The sequence below is a fragment of the Epinephelus lanceolatus genome, chromosome 22, assembly GCF_041903045.1.
Source record: "Epinephelus lanceolatus isolate andai-2023 chromosome 22, ASM4190304v1, whole genome shotgun sequence".
NCBI classification, from domain to species: domain Eukaryota; kingdom Metazoa; phylum Chordata; class Actinopteri; order Perciformes; family Serranidae; genus Epinephelus; species Epinephelus lanceolatus.
Window position 1 is genome coordinate 12297150 of NC_135755.1, and position 18124 is coordinate 12315273.

The window sequence follows — 18124 nt, forward strand, 5'->3', positions numbered from 1 at the left end:
GCTCTTCAGTTTTTTATCATGCATGACAAAGAAAAGCATAAAATTCTCACATTAAAGAAGCATGAAACCAGAACGTGTTTGGCTTTGTTTTTTGCTTAAAAAGTGACTAAAACAATTAATTGATGATCAAAATAACCAGTTAATTTTCTGTCAATTGACTAATTGTTGCAGCTCTATTAATTACCAGTGACTTCTAAAGAAGCAAATAATCAGTTGTGAGCATTATTGTGTTATCACTTCAGCAATTAAATCCTTGCGAATGAATTACATTTATCAAATACACAAACATACACATAAAAACAACGAAACCAGCTCGACTTGTTTTACCATGTTATATTTTAATTTCTGCAGAGACAAAAATGACAAGCAATTTATTTACACAAACCTGTACAAAAGCAAATTAAATTATGTAAAATATCTCATAAATAGAAGTGGACTTGCGTTCAATACACTTTGCCATGTTCAGCTAAGCTGCGTGCATAGTGACTCATATTAAACGATGATAAATTTGTTCCTCAAATTTCTATATCAACATCCAAGTCGCAGGACAAATAGTAATGGTTAATATTACAAATCTCATTACACACTGTGAAGGCTATACGAGTAGAGGAGAGCACAGAGAACACACACCTCGGGCAGCAAGATACAGACAGTTTTTGATGGCATCATGAATTCTGTATAAAAAACAAAAGACGAATCCAGGTTTCTGTAGCAGCAGCAGTGAGTACCAGGAAAAAACAGTGCTCAAAGTGTTCGCTGTTTTCAATAGTTGCCAATGTATGGCGTTTTTTTTTTTCCTTTCATGTCTTCCCTCTTTCTGTCTGGGGTTCACGCCGCAGCGTCTTTGTTCCCATCTGATCTAGGAATTCGAAGCATCACCTCGCAGTATCACCGCAAACATCATACCGCGCTTATTTGTAGGACAGGGTTTCATCACCTACTGATATGCATATACTGTAAATCCGCGCATGAGTGTTGTGTTGCTCGGCACATCCCGAGGTGTGTGTTCTGTCAGCTACTCTCCCCCTGCAGCTTTTTTTCACCCTACTTCCACTCCTCCTAGTAAACCGTCACATTAGCATTTTTATCTCTAGGCTCCCTCAACTCCGAGCAGTCAAATGTCTCCAAGCAATTTTTTTTTTCCTTCACCCCCCCCTACCCGCCCTACCCGCCTCTCTATCTCTCTACGCTTCTATATTCAGTCCTAGAGCTTGTTTCATGCACAAAGAAGGTTACTTGACCTCTGATGTCATACATGTACATGAGTGGAACACGACAAAAAAATCCATTATATCATTATTATTACTACCAACAAGCAACTTTTGAATGTACCTGTACTCATTCGGGTAATGCACTATGCTAGGAATGGATAATTTTCAACAACATCAGCGAGTGTTTGTAGACGCACAGGCTCACCGACGTCTGACCGGTTGTCCTCCGAGAAGCCTTTTTGACATCATGGGATTTCATCTAAGATATGCAAATGTATTTTTCAGTCCGTTCTTAAATGCCACCCCATCTACGTTTAGTGAGCATCTCGACGTAATTTATTTATGCACCATTCCAAACCAACATTTAATCATACCAATTGGTATAAAAAGGCACAATTGCATATTTGCATTCACTCTAGTATTTTTTTTTAGTTTTTTTTTGTTTGTTTGTTTTCTTTTTTCAGAAGCACTCTAAATATACAAAGTGGCACCAGATAAAGAAAAAAAGTTAAACACATAGTACATTGTCATGATCATTTCCACGGTTTGAGACTGTTAAAAGTGACAAATAAACGTATGGGATTACAAAGCAAAAACAAAGATGACGTTTAAAAGAAAAAAAAAAGATAGAAACATATGAAAGTTTGAGTGGTGATATATGATGAAATTTAAGTATGAAAAAATAAAAATAAATGGTCTTAACTGATGTACTAAGTTGTACTACATGTTTCTTTAGGTATAACAAAAGCAAGCAACAAGGTGGGTTTTTCCATGTTTACAGGGAAAACATTTTTTTTGTACATTTTGTTTTACAGTTTTTTTTCTTCTTCCTTCTCAGTAAGTGAAGTTAAGTTCCCATTAAACGTGCAGTAGAAAGTAAATATTTATGTATACAGTTGATAAGTATAGGAGAGCACTTTCCTTCGAACAACGAGTAGTACTTACAGACTATAGATCGCCGGGTTGCGAGAAAAAAGCAGCTCCGGTCAAACCAAAGGGGTTTTGCTAACATACAAAAAAAGTTCCATTGCATCTGATATTCTTTTGCTTTTATTACACTCGTGAGATTTTGCGCCTCTGTAGCTGCGAGTAAAAGAAACACCACTGTGGACTTGGGGGGGGCGGCAGGGGAGGGGAGGCACAACATCTCAACATTGTCATGTGTCTGTGTGTGTGTGGGGGAGGGTGGGGGGTTGTCGTATCTCAATCCTTCGTGATAAAAATCCTTCATGTGATGCGTACTTAAAGCAAAGTTCTCCCAAAATGAAAAGCTATTTTTGTGTCTTAATGTCGGGGGGGTGCTTCATCCTGTTTGCGAAGCAACAGCAAAACAACAACAAAAAAAGAAACCCCTCCCGGTATCTGCGTGTTACAGACATTTTTGATTGTTCTCCATTGAGCTGATTCTTACATTCGTGCTCAAAGATGCCATCACCGTTATGGAAAGCAACATCTACTAGTGCTATAAAAGGACTCCTACGAGGACGGCCACGTGTGTGTGTGTGTGTGTGTGTGTGTGTGTGTGTGTGGGGGGGGGAGGGGATGTCACCTTGAAGGCTTGAGGAGAAAGTGAAAAAGAAGTTGGTCACGTGTACATTATGATATTTATTGCTCAGTCTATCACACAACAAGAAAGAAATAACAGTAAAAAGCTGTCCTTGCAGCTGTTTCAGGATCAGCTCGGCCATGTCTACGCCCTCCTACGCCTATTATCGGTGTACATCTACAGTATACACTAAATATAGCCTACACACACACACTATATACTGCATATCGGGCCCATACACACATACAACTTCAGTTGCACCTCCGTAGGGTTGATCTCGGCATGCCACGCACTGTGCTTACCCAGGTATCAGTCCGGCGGTGCCACTGGCCTCAGTTAAATCTGCTTCTGTGTATGTGCGTCTGCATATGTGGGTTGCGGAAAAAACAGGGTACTTGATATAAACAGTAGCATCCCACCGAGGTGATCCGAATACGGTGTACACGCATGCGTCTCCAGCCGATGCGGCGATGGATCATGGCTCTAAGAAATTTGCATCTCGTCAGAGGGGTTTTGGTCTCGCCAATCAAAGACAACAAACGAGAGACTGAGGGGAAGGTAGCAAGACAAAAGGAGGGGGAATGAGAGCGGTTAGCGTTGTTGCCGTGGTCCAATGTTTATGTACAGTGAGTGACTTTTCACACTGGTAGGTTAGAATCAGTCACGGTGAGTTCGTCAAAACCCAGCGGCGAAGTAGTAGTCCGAAACAGTTGCAGCAAATTCCATTGGCTCCGACATCCGTCCCGAGAGTCTCCGTGACAGGAGAGGACCAACACAAGTGTTGTCTGGGTATTTAAAGCTTCCAGTCCTTTTTAAGATTCAAACACGGTTAAGTTTTGGTCACAAACAGTCAAGGTGACGGATTCCATAAGACAGCTCAAGAGACCGTTGTGTCCGATATATCATTGCAGCCACTGAACGTCGTGGCCGGAGCAGTGTTCTGATATTTAAAAAAAAAAAAAAAAAAAAAGGCAAACCAGACACACTCAAAAGTCAAAATAGTCCACATGTACAGCTTTGTTTCTAGAAAAAACACAAACAGAAAAAAAAAAGAAATTGTCTCTTTTGTACATCTTCAAGGACCTTCATGGGGCGGGGGAGGGTAATGCATGCACGTACTGTATATGTAAAATGATTATTGTACAGATTGACTGTCAAGCAGCAGATCATGTCCCAAGAGCCCGACTCGCCAGTAAAACAGCCTCATCCCGAGTCCCAACAAAGCCCCTCAACAGTTCCTCCTCCTCCTCCTCCTTTCTCCCAGCTCATGGCCGGAGTTAGCACTTTAAAAACTGTGTTTATATATCCACGTCTCGTTAAGGAGCTGTCGTAAAAGTCTTTGGAGAAAGTTTAGTCCTACCTTGCCGAACAAGGGTAAAAGCTTCTAGAGCTGTAACGGTGGTGGGTAAGCAGCTACGCTTAGTGTTGTACTTTAATGCCATGTGTGGTGGCACAGCGGGCGCGTCAAACACTCCCAGCTCACAGGTACACCTCCCGCCGTGTCAGAGTACCACAGGACGTGGGCTTGTACTCCCCAGTGGGCGCCAGAGGGATCTCCTCGGTGGGGTGGCCCAGCGCCTCCTCCCCGCTTCCCGGCGAGCCGTAGGAAGGCGAGCCGAAGGCCTCGTAGGAGGAGGAGGAGGAAGCCATCTTCTTGTTGAGCAGGTTGCGGTTGCGGTCGCCCATCATGTGAGCGGCGGTGGGGTCTCCGTTGGCCATGGCGGCCATGGCGAGGGTCTCTTGGCTGCCGGGCTGCTCGGCGCTGCTGCTGCCGCTGCCGTTGCCGCTCATGAAAGTGGAAAGCTTTGGTTGTTGGGGGGTGGTGGTTGACTTGGATGGCCGCCGCTCAGGCGACGTGCGCACAGGCATCCAGCAGGAGTCCGAGTGGCCATACTCGTCGCATTCCCGGGTGCACTTGCCAGTCATGGCTACGTCAGGCAAGGGCCGGGAGTCTAGAGGAAGCAGAGGGAGAAGAGAAAAGTAAATGATGCTGTTTGTTTCACTAAAGTGGGAAATTTAATGATACACTAAATACATTCCTAGCACTTAGTGTTTGGTGTGGTATGTGTCACATGGCTTTGCTGTTATGAATTCCTTCATTAGATGCGTGAGTTTGTTTTATTTTCTCCCTAATGAGGTCATCACCGCATCTAAATGTTTAATGGAGAAGGTAAAAGAAACAATACGATGGTTCACCTATTTGTCACAGCCAATGCAGGTTCAGAATTTTATCACTCGTGAGTAGAGTTAAGCTTGTGCGGATAAAATTGCATTTTTTTTTTTTGTTGTTGTTTTTTTCATGCAGAAACCACATGACAGAAACGGGGAACGGGAAAAAAAAAAACAACGATGAAAAAGAAGACTCCACTGGCTACGACAACAGCCCCAAACTAAAAAACAGTGGCGTGAATCAGAGTTGAAATAATGTCATGCTTCAAAACGTGTTTGTGCTGAGAGGGGAGGGGGAGGGGGGCAGCGATGGAGAGAGTAGGGAAGGAGGTCAGTTTGTGTTTCTCAGTCTGATCTGAAATTCTAAAACACAACTGGGCCTTCTCGGTGTATGTGTGGGGTGAGCATGTTTGTGAGCACCAACAACACCCTATTTCCTTATCTGGTGATTGACAGACGGCAATCACATCCTGATCTAAGTAGCTTAATAGCTTTGCATGGCTAAAGCGCCCTGATATCCTCTTAAATCCACTAATAGGGGTCTTAACCAATTACCTAGCTGGGAGCTGGCCTCAGATTAACTACGTCTACTGTATTATTGTGGAAAGCAAATTATGTGCTTACAATGCTACAGCAGGACAACAGGTTTGACAGATACGCTACTGTCAGTGACTAGTGAGGAGTCATTTATTCCTGGATAGAGTTCCCAAATACAGCGAGCCAAAGGAGAAGGAACAGCCCTGACCGAATGCTGAGACCTTGCAGAGTTAATAAGAGTGCCGATGTCGTAGAGATGCTATGTTAGATGTAATTGCGAAGTATGGGAAACCAAAATCAAGCAGAAGCGAGGGTGAGTGCAAACCAAGCCAAGCATGCCTTTTTTTTTTTTTTTTTTTTTTGCCCATATAAGAAAGAAAATCAAGAGTTTGGACCATGGCTTACTTTTAATGCTCTTTTTCTCCTGTAAAAGAAAAAAATAGAACAGAAATCACTCTTTATGTTTGGCACTTATGCAATAAAATATGTATATATATATATATATATATATTTAAATAGACTGTATGATGAACCTTGAGCAGCATTGAGAACTAAAAGACACCAAAACAGTGTTATGCAGAGCAGACACATGGCTGAGGACACAATGCGGCCGAGACAAGGACAGCGAAAGGAAGAGGAGATAGGAGTAACAGAAATGTAGTGCCTACTGATTCGAGCGTTTAATCAACAAATTACTCACTCTCGCTATGGATGCCTTTCAGCCAAACATTCGATATTACTTCAAGAGTGCCATTCCTGTGCTGCCAGAAATCCTTTTTCGACTAAATACCTATTAGAATCCATTTTCATGTCACAAATTACCTTCGTAAAGCATCAGCTAATGATCGCCAGTCGATATATAGCTAAAGCCTCGGGGAGCAGCTGCCACTTGATGGAAAAATCAAATAAGTTTTTGTCATTAGCGAGCCCAAACAACTGAGTAGTTCTGTTTAATGAAATGTAAATAGCTAAATAAATGAGGAGAGAGACGACAAAATGGAGAGATGCGATGGCAATCACAAATATTTAACATGCCAGCCGATGTGGTGGAGATGATAGAACGTGGCTATGGATCACGGCACGGGAAGACGAGATGTCTTTGTCTCCCTCGTCTCTCCCTATCCTCCGTCTCAGCTTGACAAACACATCAAAGAGACAAGCGGATACCAGGTGCTGATTGTCGTCCTCATTTACACCTACGATAGAGCCATCAGGCTACCCACAATGCTACACAGCTCTCATGAGGCCCCCCCCTTGCACCCCTGCTCCTGAATGCTCATCCGTTTGCCTCCTCGCCCCAGTCCCATTCAGACAAACTGGTAAAAGGAAGACAAAAAACAAAAAATCACCAGCTCTCACGGGGGTAAGCAGCCAACCTTCGGCACCACGTTCCCCGCTTGCCGTGTGCGGCGAGCTGCCGAGGTAGTTAGCCGGCACTCTGTGTGTTGTGTGCGCCGAAAGGAGGCTGATTATTTCCCAGCCATGGTCCATTGACTCTGCAGGCTTGGTAAAAATGAAGACATTTCCCACTGAGCTAATGAACTGGGCTGCTATATCAAAGCAAAAAGTGCTGTGTTTTGTGTCTCTTTCTGTCGACAAAAATGTCACCTCCCCCCGAGGTTGGGCCATCAATATGAGTACTTTAAAACCACTTAAATCCATCTGTCCTTTAGTTCTGCACAAATAAGTACACTAGAGTCAGCCCGGACTAATTCTTTAAAGGGTAAGTTGGTACCTGGACCCTATTTTCCCATGTTTTTTTGAGTTTAAGTGACTAAAGGGAACAACAGCTTTTGAAATTGGTGCTGCGACGTGACCACTTGAGGCTTGTTTGCCTGTCAATTTATGTCCACTGAAAGTGCTTTTTTTGCCACTGACAGGCTCAGATTGATATAATAAGTGTCTGACAACATTATAAAAAGGATCCCGAGAGAGCAATACCTTCTGTTAAAGAGTAAGATCCTTTTTGTTTAACCAGAAACAGCCCCGGAGTCAGCGTCGCCAATTCCACCAAACTCCATTCAAATTTCTGGCAATTTTAGCGTGTATAAAGCCAGCATGTTTTCACATCTAACTGGGTGAATTAAAGGTTTATTTCAAGCAACCCGGAGTTGGTGATTGTTGTAACAGTGGAAAGATGAACCAAGACAGTTTTTTGGAGTGTTCTTTTGTTTCTGTCGACTCTGAATTAAGTGTGTTGTATGATGATAAAATCACCGTTCATTTAAATGGAGTCTGGTGCAATTGGTGCAAGCGATTCTAGGGCTGTTTCTGGTTAAAGAAAAGGATCTAGCTCTTTAACGAAAAGTTCTATCTCTGTAGGGATCCTTCCCATAAGTTGTCAAACACTTAAAAAAACAGTCTGAGCCTGTCAGCGGCAAAAGCAAACACTTTAATAGACATAAACTGACGGTGCGAAACAAGCCCAGAGTGGTTACATTGCGGCGCTTTTGCTCAATATTGAACCAGTTGAAAACACTGTTGTCACAAGGGGCTCCAGTGCTCGATATTACGATGGGCCCTGAAGGCTTTTGCACACTGAGTCCATTTCTTTTGGATGCATTTTGTTAATCCATCATTCGAGAAAAAAAAAAAAAAAAAAAGTTTCGTACACTGATTTCGATGCGTTTTATCGTTCTATTTGGTGCGATAAATTCACAATACATGACGAGATGAAGAGACACACTTCCTCCTTCGCCTTTCTCCGCCGCCACATTTTCTTCACTGATTCTTGGTGAAACGTCTCTGAGGGGCGCAGAAAATCAAACCTGTTCCGAAAATTTTAACGGCAGACAAAAGTTTCGGACGCAGTGTTCAAACACGATTGACACAACGTTAAGTCGTAATTATTGTTAGATGTGCGACAATTTCGGACGACAAAAACGGACTCAGTGTGCAAAGACCCAAAGGCACGCTAGTTATGCGCTTAAACTAGCTAACGTATAATTGTCACATGATTGAATAGAGACTTGGTTAACGCCAACATACATATTACCCAGAAGTCATTAGCGCATATATACGACAAAAATACCAACGGAAATAAGGGTTTCTTCATTTATTACATAGTTTCTTTTATAGTTTATGTAGAGTAAGGATATTTTTTTTATCATATTTCGTTATGGATTGCTAGTTGAAGGGTGGGCCCCCTCACCACCCTGCCTGCACTGTCTATGTTTACGCCCCTGGTTCCCACTTAAACACAAAAACATGGGCAAATAAGGTTGGAAAATACCAAACTTACCCTTTAACCTCTTGTTTTAGGAACAGCTGTTGCTAATTAATTCTAATGTCCACTCAACATGCATCACCTTATCATTCATTACAGCAAGATAAAACCTTTCAAACCCTTCCTGGCTCATTTGATTCCAGCTTTCCTTTAAATCTAAGACTGTAAGTCATCAGCATGAAACCGAGTGCATTACAATCTGGCTGAAACACAAAATCAATTGTAATTGTCTCGAGCATTTCTATGGCGAAGACACGTTGCCGCCCAAACATATCCATGGGCCCTTTCAAGACCCAATTCAGAAATCAGGACGTAGAAAATATCTTCAAAGAAAAGCCCTGCGAGCACACGCAGCACTGTGGCAGGCTTTTGTTGCATATTCACAAACATCCCGCGAGCCCACACCATCAACCACGACACAGCACAATACAAGTGGGTCACTCGGCTGTGTTAAAAAGCCTCCTTGCAACACAAGGAGGAGGCCCGCCATACCGGGTTACGTCCCCAGGGGGGCTCGGGCCTTGTTTGGGGATCCGGAGGAGCCAGAAAAGAGGTGGCACAGTGTGGGTGCCAGAGGCAGGAAGATAAGTGCTCATAATGGCCTGCGACGCCATTAGCCTTCTTTTACATTCAGGAGCGGCAGAGGGAGAGGTGGGGACGGCGGATCAGGGAGTGATTGGCGGATGAGTTAGAGGGGCGAGCCGCAGCTTTCCCTGAGATGTAATTCCACATGGACAAAAATGATGATTACCCAGCGAGACGCCACTATACAGCGGCGCTCGGAGATATTTGTGCCTCGCACTGTTTCTATAGCGAAGACTTGTGCAGCCTGAAAGTGGGCCAGTGGCTTCACTGGTTGAGCTGCGGCTTTTCTTAGCTGGCTTTACTCAGCCACCCCATCAGCTGACTAGCTTACACTGTGGGATATTTCAAAGAGCCTCCACTGCCGGGGTACAGTAGCAATTGGATGCGGCGTCTTTAGCGCTCGCTAAGATGCTGCAGTGGTAGAGGGGGGGAGAAAGGAGAAAAAAAGGAGGCTTAGACTCATCGCTTCTGGCCATATGCACACTCATGTCTGTTGCGTGGGCATTTCTGGGCAATTACAGTTTGGTGTGTTTGTTTGTGTCACAGTACTGTACACTGTGTTTCCCCCTGTAGCATGTCAGCAAGTCCACTTGCCAGCCCGCATACATCCACGTCACCGGCGCTCTCGCTTTTTGAGCTGTGTCGTCCCCCGCACCATCACTTCCTCCTCTCTCTATATTCCGCCGCTACATAGACTTGAAGCTCGGCGACCTTTTGCCCTCTCTTTTTCCGGCCGGCAGATTCAACCCAAACAGCTGAGGCACTGGGAGGAAGGGATGGAGAGAAAGACGAGAGAGGGACGAGGAGACAAAACAGAGGTGATGTGCCTGCGTGCATTTTTGTGTCTGCGCCGTGTCTTTGACAGACACTGCAGCTGGCTGGACAGCACATAGGGGTCAGCGCGGGAGGGGAGGAGGAGGGCATGTGGAGGAGGACGCAGGAAGACAGGGTGTGATGTAAAGAGGGAGGGATGGAAGGAGGAGAATAAAGGAGAGGGTGTGTGTGTGTGTGTGTGTGTGCTGAGTATAGCAGGGTCAGGGCCTGGGAGAAGGGAAACAGCAGATTGAGTGGAGAAGACAGCATGGCTGCCTCTGGGCCGTCACAGGCCAAACACACTGCCAAAGAGAGCAGTGGAGAGGAGAGGAGAGTCAGGGAGACAGGAGGAGAGGAGAACGAATTGAGGACATTAGCAAAGACAGGAGGAGAGGACAGAGGAGGAGCGCAGGAGTGATGATAAAGGGAACTTTGACAACAGGAGGACTGTGCTGTAAATACACCCGGCCAACATGTGAGCTCACACATGCTCACATTAACTCATCAACGCAGAGACCTATTTAAGGTTTCACATTTTCTCCCTCACAAAGACGTCCTGTGTGCAGGTAAATGTCAGACGGCACTCATGTCTCCATTAACTTAATCTAATATACGTCCACGTGGGCGCAGTGTGAGACAGTGGGGCCCCTGTCACAGACAGCCAGAAGGCCCCAACACCTCTCCACCACAGGAGCAAGACACACAGACTGTAAAGATGTGCAGACTCTTTTTGTCCTTGTTTTTTATGTCTTTGATGTCATTTTATGTCCCTACAATGTCATTAAGTGTCTTTTTTGGTCATTTTCTGTTTCTGTGTAGTCATTTTGTGTCTCTTTATGGTAATTTTGTGTCTCTTTGAGGTCATTTGGTTATTTTTTTTTGGTCATTTTGTGATTCTTTTAGATGATTTAGGTAATTTTGGGTCATTTTGTGATTCTTTGTGTCCCTGTGATGTCAATTGGTGTCCAGTTGTAGTCATTCAGTGTCACTTTAAGGTCATTTTGTGTCTTTTTTGGTCATTTTTGTGTCTCTTCTTAGCAGTTTTATGTCTCTTTGAGGTCATTTTGTATCTCTTTGAGTTTATTTTGTGTCTTTTTTGGTTGTTTTGTGTCTCTTTGAAGTAATTTTGTATCTTTTTTAAGTCGTTTTGTGTCTCCTCTGGTTGTTTCACCCCTTTCTGATGTAATTTTGTGTCTTTTTCTGTCATGTTTTGTCTCTTTGTAGTCTTTTTGTGTCCCTGAGATGTCATTTTAGTGTCTTTTTTGGTCATTTTGTGTCTCTTGTAGACATTTTCTGTTTCTTTGTAGTCAATTTGTGTGTCTTTTAGATGATTTTGGTAGTTTTTGGCTATTTTGTGATTCTTTGTAGTCCCTTTGTGTCCCTGTGATGTCAATTGGTGTCTCTTTTGGCCATTTTGTGTCTGGTTGTAGTCATTCAGTGTCACTTTAAGGTCATTTTGTCTCTCTTTAAAGACATTTTGTGTCTCTTTGATGTCATTTTGTCTCTCTTTATAGACATTTTGTGTCTCTTTGATGTCATTTTGTGTCTTTTTCGGTAATTTTTTGTCTCTTTGTGGTCTTTTTGTGTCTCTGAGATGTAATTTTGTGTCTCTTTGATGTCATTTGGTGTCTTTTTTGGTCATTTTGTGTCAGTTTGTAGTCATTTAGTGTAACTGTGATATCATTTTGCGACCTACTGTCATCATTTAGTGTGTCTTTAAGATCAGTTTGTGTCTCTTTGGGGTCATTTTGTTAATAATTTTCTCGTAGTCATTTTGTGTCTCTTTGCAGTGTATCTTTTTTTCTATCTCTTTTTTGGTGGTGGGGGGGGGGGTTGTTTCACCCCTTTTTATAGTTATTTAGTGTCTCTTTGCAGATCCTGTGCATCTCTTTGTGGTCTGTTCGGTACCTAGTAACATTTTGCAAGGAGAGGCCGGGGGGGCATTGGCCTGATTATTTTGTCACTTTGAGGTCTTTTTTTAATTTTATTTTATGCCTCCTCGTCAGTGTTTTGCCGCTTTTCATAGTCATTTTATGTTTCCTTGATGTCATCTGGGTAATGTTTTTGGTCATTTTCTGTCTCTTTGCAGTTCCTGTGCATCTCTTTGTGGTCAGTTTTAGTCTCCTCCTGGTCGTACGTGTCATTTTGAGTAACATTTATTCAAGTTGAGGCTAGGCGGGCTTTTGACTCTTTGGGCCTGATTATTTTGTGTCTCTCTGAGGTCATTTTGAATCTTCTGTAGTCATTTTGTGTCTCTTTGCAGTGTGCTCACATCTCTTTGTGGTCATTTTCAGTCTCATCCTGGTCGGTCCGTGTTAATTTGAAAGACGTTCTAATACAAAAACTAAAAATACACTTTAACCTCCAAATGTCATTTACACATGTCCACATGGTTTCAATCTGAAGCCAAAATTGAATATCTTCTCAATCAAGACCAGAGGGGGAAAAAAAGTTTCTCAGGGCCAAAAAAAGGCACGAGAGGGCGCCTGTGTGAGAACAGTGAGTCTGGCTTGGAAATGGGCTCGTGATTGCCTCACGCCCCTCATCAAAGGCCTCCCTGTACGGACAGATCTATTTCACACGGCGGAGCAATCAGCGCGAAGATGACAGTGTACATTGCTGGGTGTCATACAGATTACTCAGAGCGCGGCTGAGGGAGGGAAAATGAAATATTTATCCTGAAAAACCAGCTGTTGGAAATACTCAGGCCTTCATGACAAAATAGGCGAGCAGAAAGAAAAGGAGACAAATGGAAAGTGATACGAGTTGACAGCAAAAGAAAGGGAGACAGAGATAGGAATGAAACTCAAACCGAAAACAACACCAAAGGAAGCCGCAGTTGCTCCGCAGTTGTCTTTCTTGTTTCTCCCCTTCTACTCATTCTCGCCTCTAATAGGGTCCCATTTAATTAGGTGAAACTTGCCGACTAATTATGGTGTGGGAGCGAGTCTCGCTGTTTTTGGCTGCCTCGCTTTGTGGGGCCCCCGTGGCATCGCCTCGCAGCTGAGAGGTCCTCCGCATCAAAGACAGACAGGCACACTGCGTGCCGCTGAATACACACGACTAAAGGTGGCTATGGGGAATGAAAGGAAGGAGATGGAGGGAAAGAAGAGAAGAGAGAGGCCTAAGAGGAGAAAATAAGGTGAAGGAGGAAATGTAGGAGCGTCGAGAAAAAGAATAGGTGCTAAATTATTAACGGCGTTACGGCGAGTTCAGACAGAACAATATCCACAGGAGAAAGCGATATTTGTCTTTCTCTTGCTGAGATGTTTGCCAGACAATTAAGGAGGGATGGATGGAGGAAGATACGCAGTGGTGCAGGGGGAAATGAGAACAAAAGGGGGGAGTCCTGGGGAGCGATGACCTTTGAAAACTCAAGTCATGGCGCGCACCGCCAGCGACGACATTAATTGATTGCATTAACGTCAGCGGTGGAGATTTCTTCAGTGGCACAGCAAGTTAAGTCCAAAGCTCAAACATGCAACCCCCATTAGTTCAGTTAAGATCTTGTAGGCAGGGGGCCAATTTGATTGAAGGAGAAGAAAATAACACATTTTCAGTCTCTTTTAATTACTGTTATCTTTAAAGGAGACTTAATATGCTCAATTATAGATTCATATTTGTATTTTTGGTTTCTTCTCGAACATATTTATGATGCTTTCATGTTCAAAAACACTTTATTTCCCTCATACGGTCTGTACTGGAACACCTCTATTCACCCTCTGTCTGAAACGCTCCATTATAGCGCCTGTCTCTTTAAATAGCCCTCTCTCATAGCCCTCGCATCTTCCATATCTTAATTAGCTGGGAAATAAAACTGTAAAAGCTTCTAAACCAAAATCCCTGTTAGCATGCAGCTACATGTAGTAGTGTACTTGCAGTGAGGGGACAACTGCAACAAGAGTACTGCGATACCTTTTATCTTGAAAAATCACTTTAAAAAGATTTTAACTGATCTTCACAATGGGACATGTTCCAATCCAAAATCGAGAAGAAATTAACAAAATCTGCAACCAAGATCACATGTTACCCTGACTTTAGCATTTAGCTACACCTAGCCGTGTACTTGCAACCATGAGTATCGTGGCACTTTCTACCCTGAAAAATCTCTGAAAAAAACCTTTTAAACCCAACAGCACATGTTCCAGCAGGAATATCATCCAAAATTGAGGAGAAATTAACAACATTCACCACCACAATTGCATGTTTCCTTGATGTTAGCACATAGCTACATGTAGCAGTGTACATGCAGCTGAGTATCGCGGCACTTTCTACTGTGAAAATCACCAGTAAAAGCTTCTAATCCAAAATTTCCACAACCTGACGCGTTCCAGCAGGAAATTAATAACATTAGCAACCAAAAGTACGAGTTTCCCTTTATGTTAGCTTGTAGCTACATGTAGCAGTGTGCTTGCAACCGAGGAATGACTGTAACTAAGTATGACAACACTTTCTTCTTCTCAATCAAAATCTTCAAAATCTAACATGTTCCTGCAGGAATATGCTCTGAAATCAGGGAGGAATTAACAACATTGGTAACCAAGATTTCATGTTTTGTTAACGTTAGCATGTAGCTGTATGTAGCAGTGTATTTGAACCCGAGGACTGACTGTAACAGGGTATGGCGGCACTTTCTACCATGGGAAAATCACTAATAAAAGCTTCTAAACCAAAATCTTCACAAGAGAACATGATCCAAAAATCAGGAAAAAATTAACAATATCTGCAACCAAGATTACATTTTCATGATGCTAGCATGTAGCTACATTTAGCAGTTAACTTGCAGCTTGCAAGTGACTGCGAGAGAGTATAGCGGCACTTTCTACATTGCAAAATTATCAATTAAAGCCTGTAACCACGACCAGACAAGTTCAAGCAGGAATATGAACCGAAATTGAGGAGATATTAATAACATCTGCAGCCAAGATTAAATGTTTCCCTGATCTTAGCATGTAGCTACATGTAGCAGTGTATCTGCAGCTGCAGAACGGAGTATAGCAGCACTGTCTACCATGAAAAAAACACCAGTAGAAGCTTCTCAACCAAAATCAAACCAACTGCACCTGTTCCAGCAGGAAATTAACGACACCGGCAACCAAGATTGCGTGTTTCCCTGACGTTAGCGTGTAGCTACATGTAGCAGTGTATGTAATGTTAACACTTGGGGTAGCGTGCCTGGAGTAGAGCATTCAGTACAGTCTGAAGCCTGAGGTCTTTTAATTTTACACAGGTTTACCTAGTTTTTTGAATTTCTGGCCACGTTTAATTCGAACATCGAACACTGTAACATATGACGGAGAGTAATAAAAAAGCATAATAGGTCCCCTTTAATACTTTGATACAAATAGCTTCCTGTGCTGTGATTTACATTTGCCCTCTCTCACCATCTTTCCATGTAACCTTTCTTTGCTTCAGCAGTGCTTCTTCTAGGCCAGCTGGAGGAATGCTGCCGAAAGTGGCAGCAGGTGATCTATTCTCTGCATTTCTGAGCGTCTTGAAGTATTTACTGCCTGGCAAGGGCAACTAAGGGAATAATCTGGAACCCCCCCCCCCCCCCACACACACACACACACACACACACCCCGCGCCATGCCTGGAGAGGTGCAGGATGGGCGCGAAGAAAAACAGAAAGGAGAGTGAGTGAGTGAGGGGAAAGATACAGAGCCCTGATCGAGTTTTGTAATGAGCTGTCACCTCCTTTTGCCTCGCCTTCCGAGATGCCCAACCACTGCGTGGAACAAAGACTCAGCATAAAAACTACACGAGGCCATCGAGTGCCTATAGGAGGACTTTTTCTTGGATACATGTAGGTGGGTGATGTCATCACTTCCTTTTTAATCCACCTCCTTTAGCCGCCGCTAGCAGCACGATAACACGGCAGGTAGGCATTATGGGTATGATATGGCTGCATTTCTCTTCCAGCAGGGTCAATACTCTTTCTGGAATAATGGATGTACTGCGGCCTGCTCCTGAGGTAATTAATTGCGGAGAGATTAACTAGCATAATTTCATTCTGGTGACGATCTCTCAGCCAATTATCAAATGCGGCTTGCACTCTCCCTCCCCTCTGCACACAACCTCTCTCCGCCCGTTTGAACAGTCAGCACTCAAGCCCGAGAGCCCATAAATAAAGTGTCCCCGCATGTCATGCCCCCTCATTCATCTTGCATGCATATGCGCGCTCGCACATGCATGTGCACTACCGGAAGCATATTCTCTCCATCGCAGGTGCCCACATAAATGCACACGCCACGGGCCGTGTCCTTAGATCGCAGCCGACCCTTAACCTCATCTATAAGTGGAACAACAACAGGGATGATGTGGAGAGGAGAGGAGCGGAGTGACTCATCCACTCTGCTAATAAGACTGATGGCGCAGGCTCCCTGCCACGCTCAAAACTACTGAAACAACTCAAAAAAAACACCTCCGAAATCCACACACGTCTCAGAAGAAAGGGATTTTCTCATCAGGCTTTCATATTATCCTTAAAGCGTAGCACTTCTAATCACCTTAACCAGCTCGCATCTTTGTATATGTAATTCATTCATGTTCAGAAAACACCCAATTACAGTGTAAAATAAAGTACTGTGTCAGCCCCCCCCCAACCCCCCCACCCTCCTCCTCTCTCTCTGCTTCTATGTGTTTGCTTCAGCACGGCACTCTGAGCTTATACAAAATACTCTGGAAGACCCGTAAGGATTAGCATTAGCCGCTGTGCTATGGTGCACACATGCAACGCTGCTAGCAGCCGATAAAACAATATGGCATTCTCCGGGCTCGTTTTCACACCGCACAGACGCCGCGCGGTCGTGGCAAACCCGTACATTAACCATGCATTGTGTGTGTGTGTGTGTGTGTGTGTGTGTGTGTCGGCGCTCGGCATTCCCAGGCACGGACGAGGAGACGAGCACACAGTATTATTTGATAAGACAAGCACAGCATAGGGATGAAGGGGTGGTGGGTGTGTAGAAAATGGTAGGGCTTCTTTTTCTTTTCTTTTTTTTTTGTACTGAGCTAGTGCGAGTGTGTGAGCGAGGGGTTAAAATCAGTTAAAAAAAATGTGTTTTTTTATTGTTTATTATTCCTCTAAATTCTTCTTCTTCTTCTCTTTCTCTCTCTCTCACACACACACCCTCCCTCTTCTCTTTCTCCAGTCTTTAGAAAAAGAAGTGTCATTGCTTCTCTTCCACTGTTACTCTTATCGCACACTCGCAGGCACACTCACACAATAGCCTGTTTTACACCATTAAATGGTTATTTGTCAAAATACAATTTCGATTAAATCCCCTCCCTAAAATAAAAAAAAGGGGTAAAAAAAAAAGTGTGTGATTTCTGCTTTTCACCAATCGCACTAATAAGAGAAAACATCTGAATCATGCTTAAACACACGCGGGAGGAGAGGTAGTCAGTCGGGGTAGTTTAAAAAATATGAGAGCGACTGCAGCTTCAGTTGAAATGAATGGCGACGGCACGAACATACTTCATGTTCAGCCCGAAGCGGCATGTGAAATATGAGGAAGAAGTATAATACCACTTGGCAAAGACACTCACAACACTAGCAGCTAATTTGCATCAGAATTTCATTATGTGTCTCAAATTTAGCATGACCTACATATCACAAATAATGCCACGCGTTGCATAACAGCAACTCCTTATTCCTTTATTTGCAACCCTAACAAAATAAAAGCCCGTCCACCCCGTTAGGAAATGCTCTCTCTCAGCACCTGGTGTCTAAAACAAAGGTTCCACTTGTGACAAGCAGCGAGCGTCGGCCGACTAGCTGGCTAGCTCGTGAGTCAGCCGAATAACACCCACTATCTCCCATGCTTGTCATCCTGAGTGTAGCAATTAGCTCTCAGCTGCTAGCACGTTCCAGGCCAGAGCGAGCCGAGCATGGTGAGTCACGACCTTAATGGAAAGCTAGCAGTGGGAATGTGGTGGGGGTAATTATGCTGACCTCCAGGGACAGGCTTTCAGTTTTTTTTCTCCAGCGTGTCGGCTCATAAGGAGGCAACAGTGAGCTCCACTCCAGGGCAG

The 18124-nt window shown here is 43.7% G+C and overlaps 1 protein-coding gene across 6 annotated transcripts in view; it reads right to left on the bottom strand.

Annotated features, from left to right (window-relative positions):
- Positions 1-318: 318 nt before the first annotated feature.
- The window catches only part of pcdh7b (protocadherin 7b), a 180488-nt gene continuing 162682 nt past the window's right edge, over positions 319-18124 (bottom strand). For 3 of the 6 annotated variants that reach the window (XM_033610300.2, XM_033610294.2, XM_033610293.2), the window contains one exon: positions 319-4709. In XM_033610300.2, the coding sequence (XP_033466191.1) occupies positions 4686-4709 (24 nt within the window). In that variant the 3' untranslated portion in view covers positions 319-4685. Of the gene's footprint in view, positions 4710-5868; positions 5888-18124 lie in introns of all 6 variants that reach the window. The other 3 variants (XM_033610298.2, XM_033610296.2, XM_033610295.2) reach the window with 2 other exon arrangements.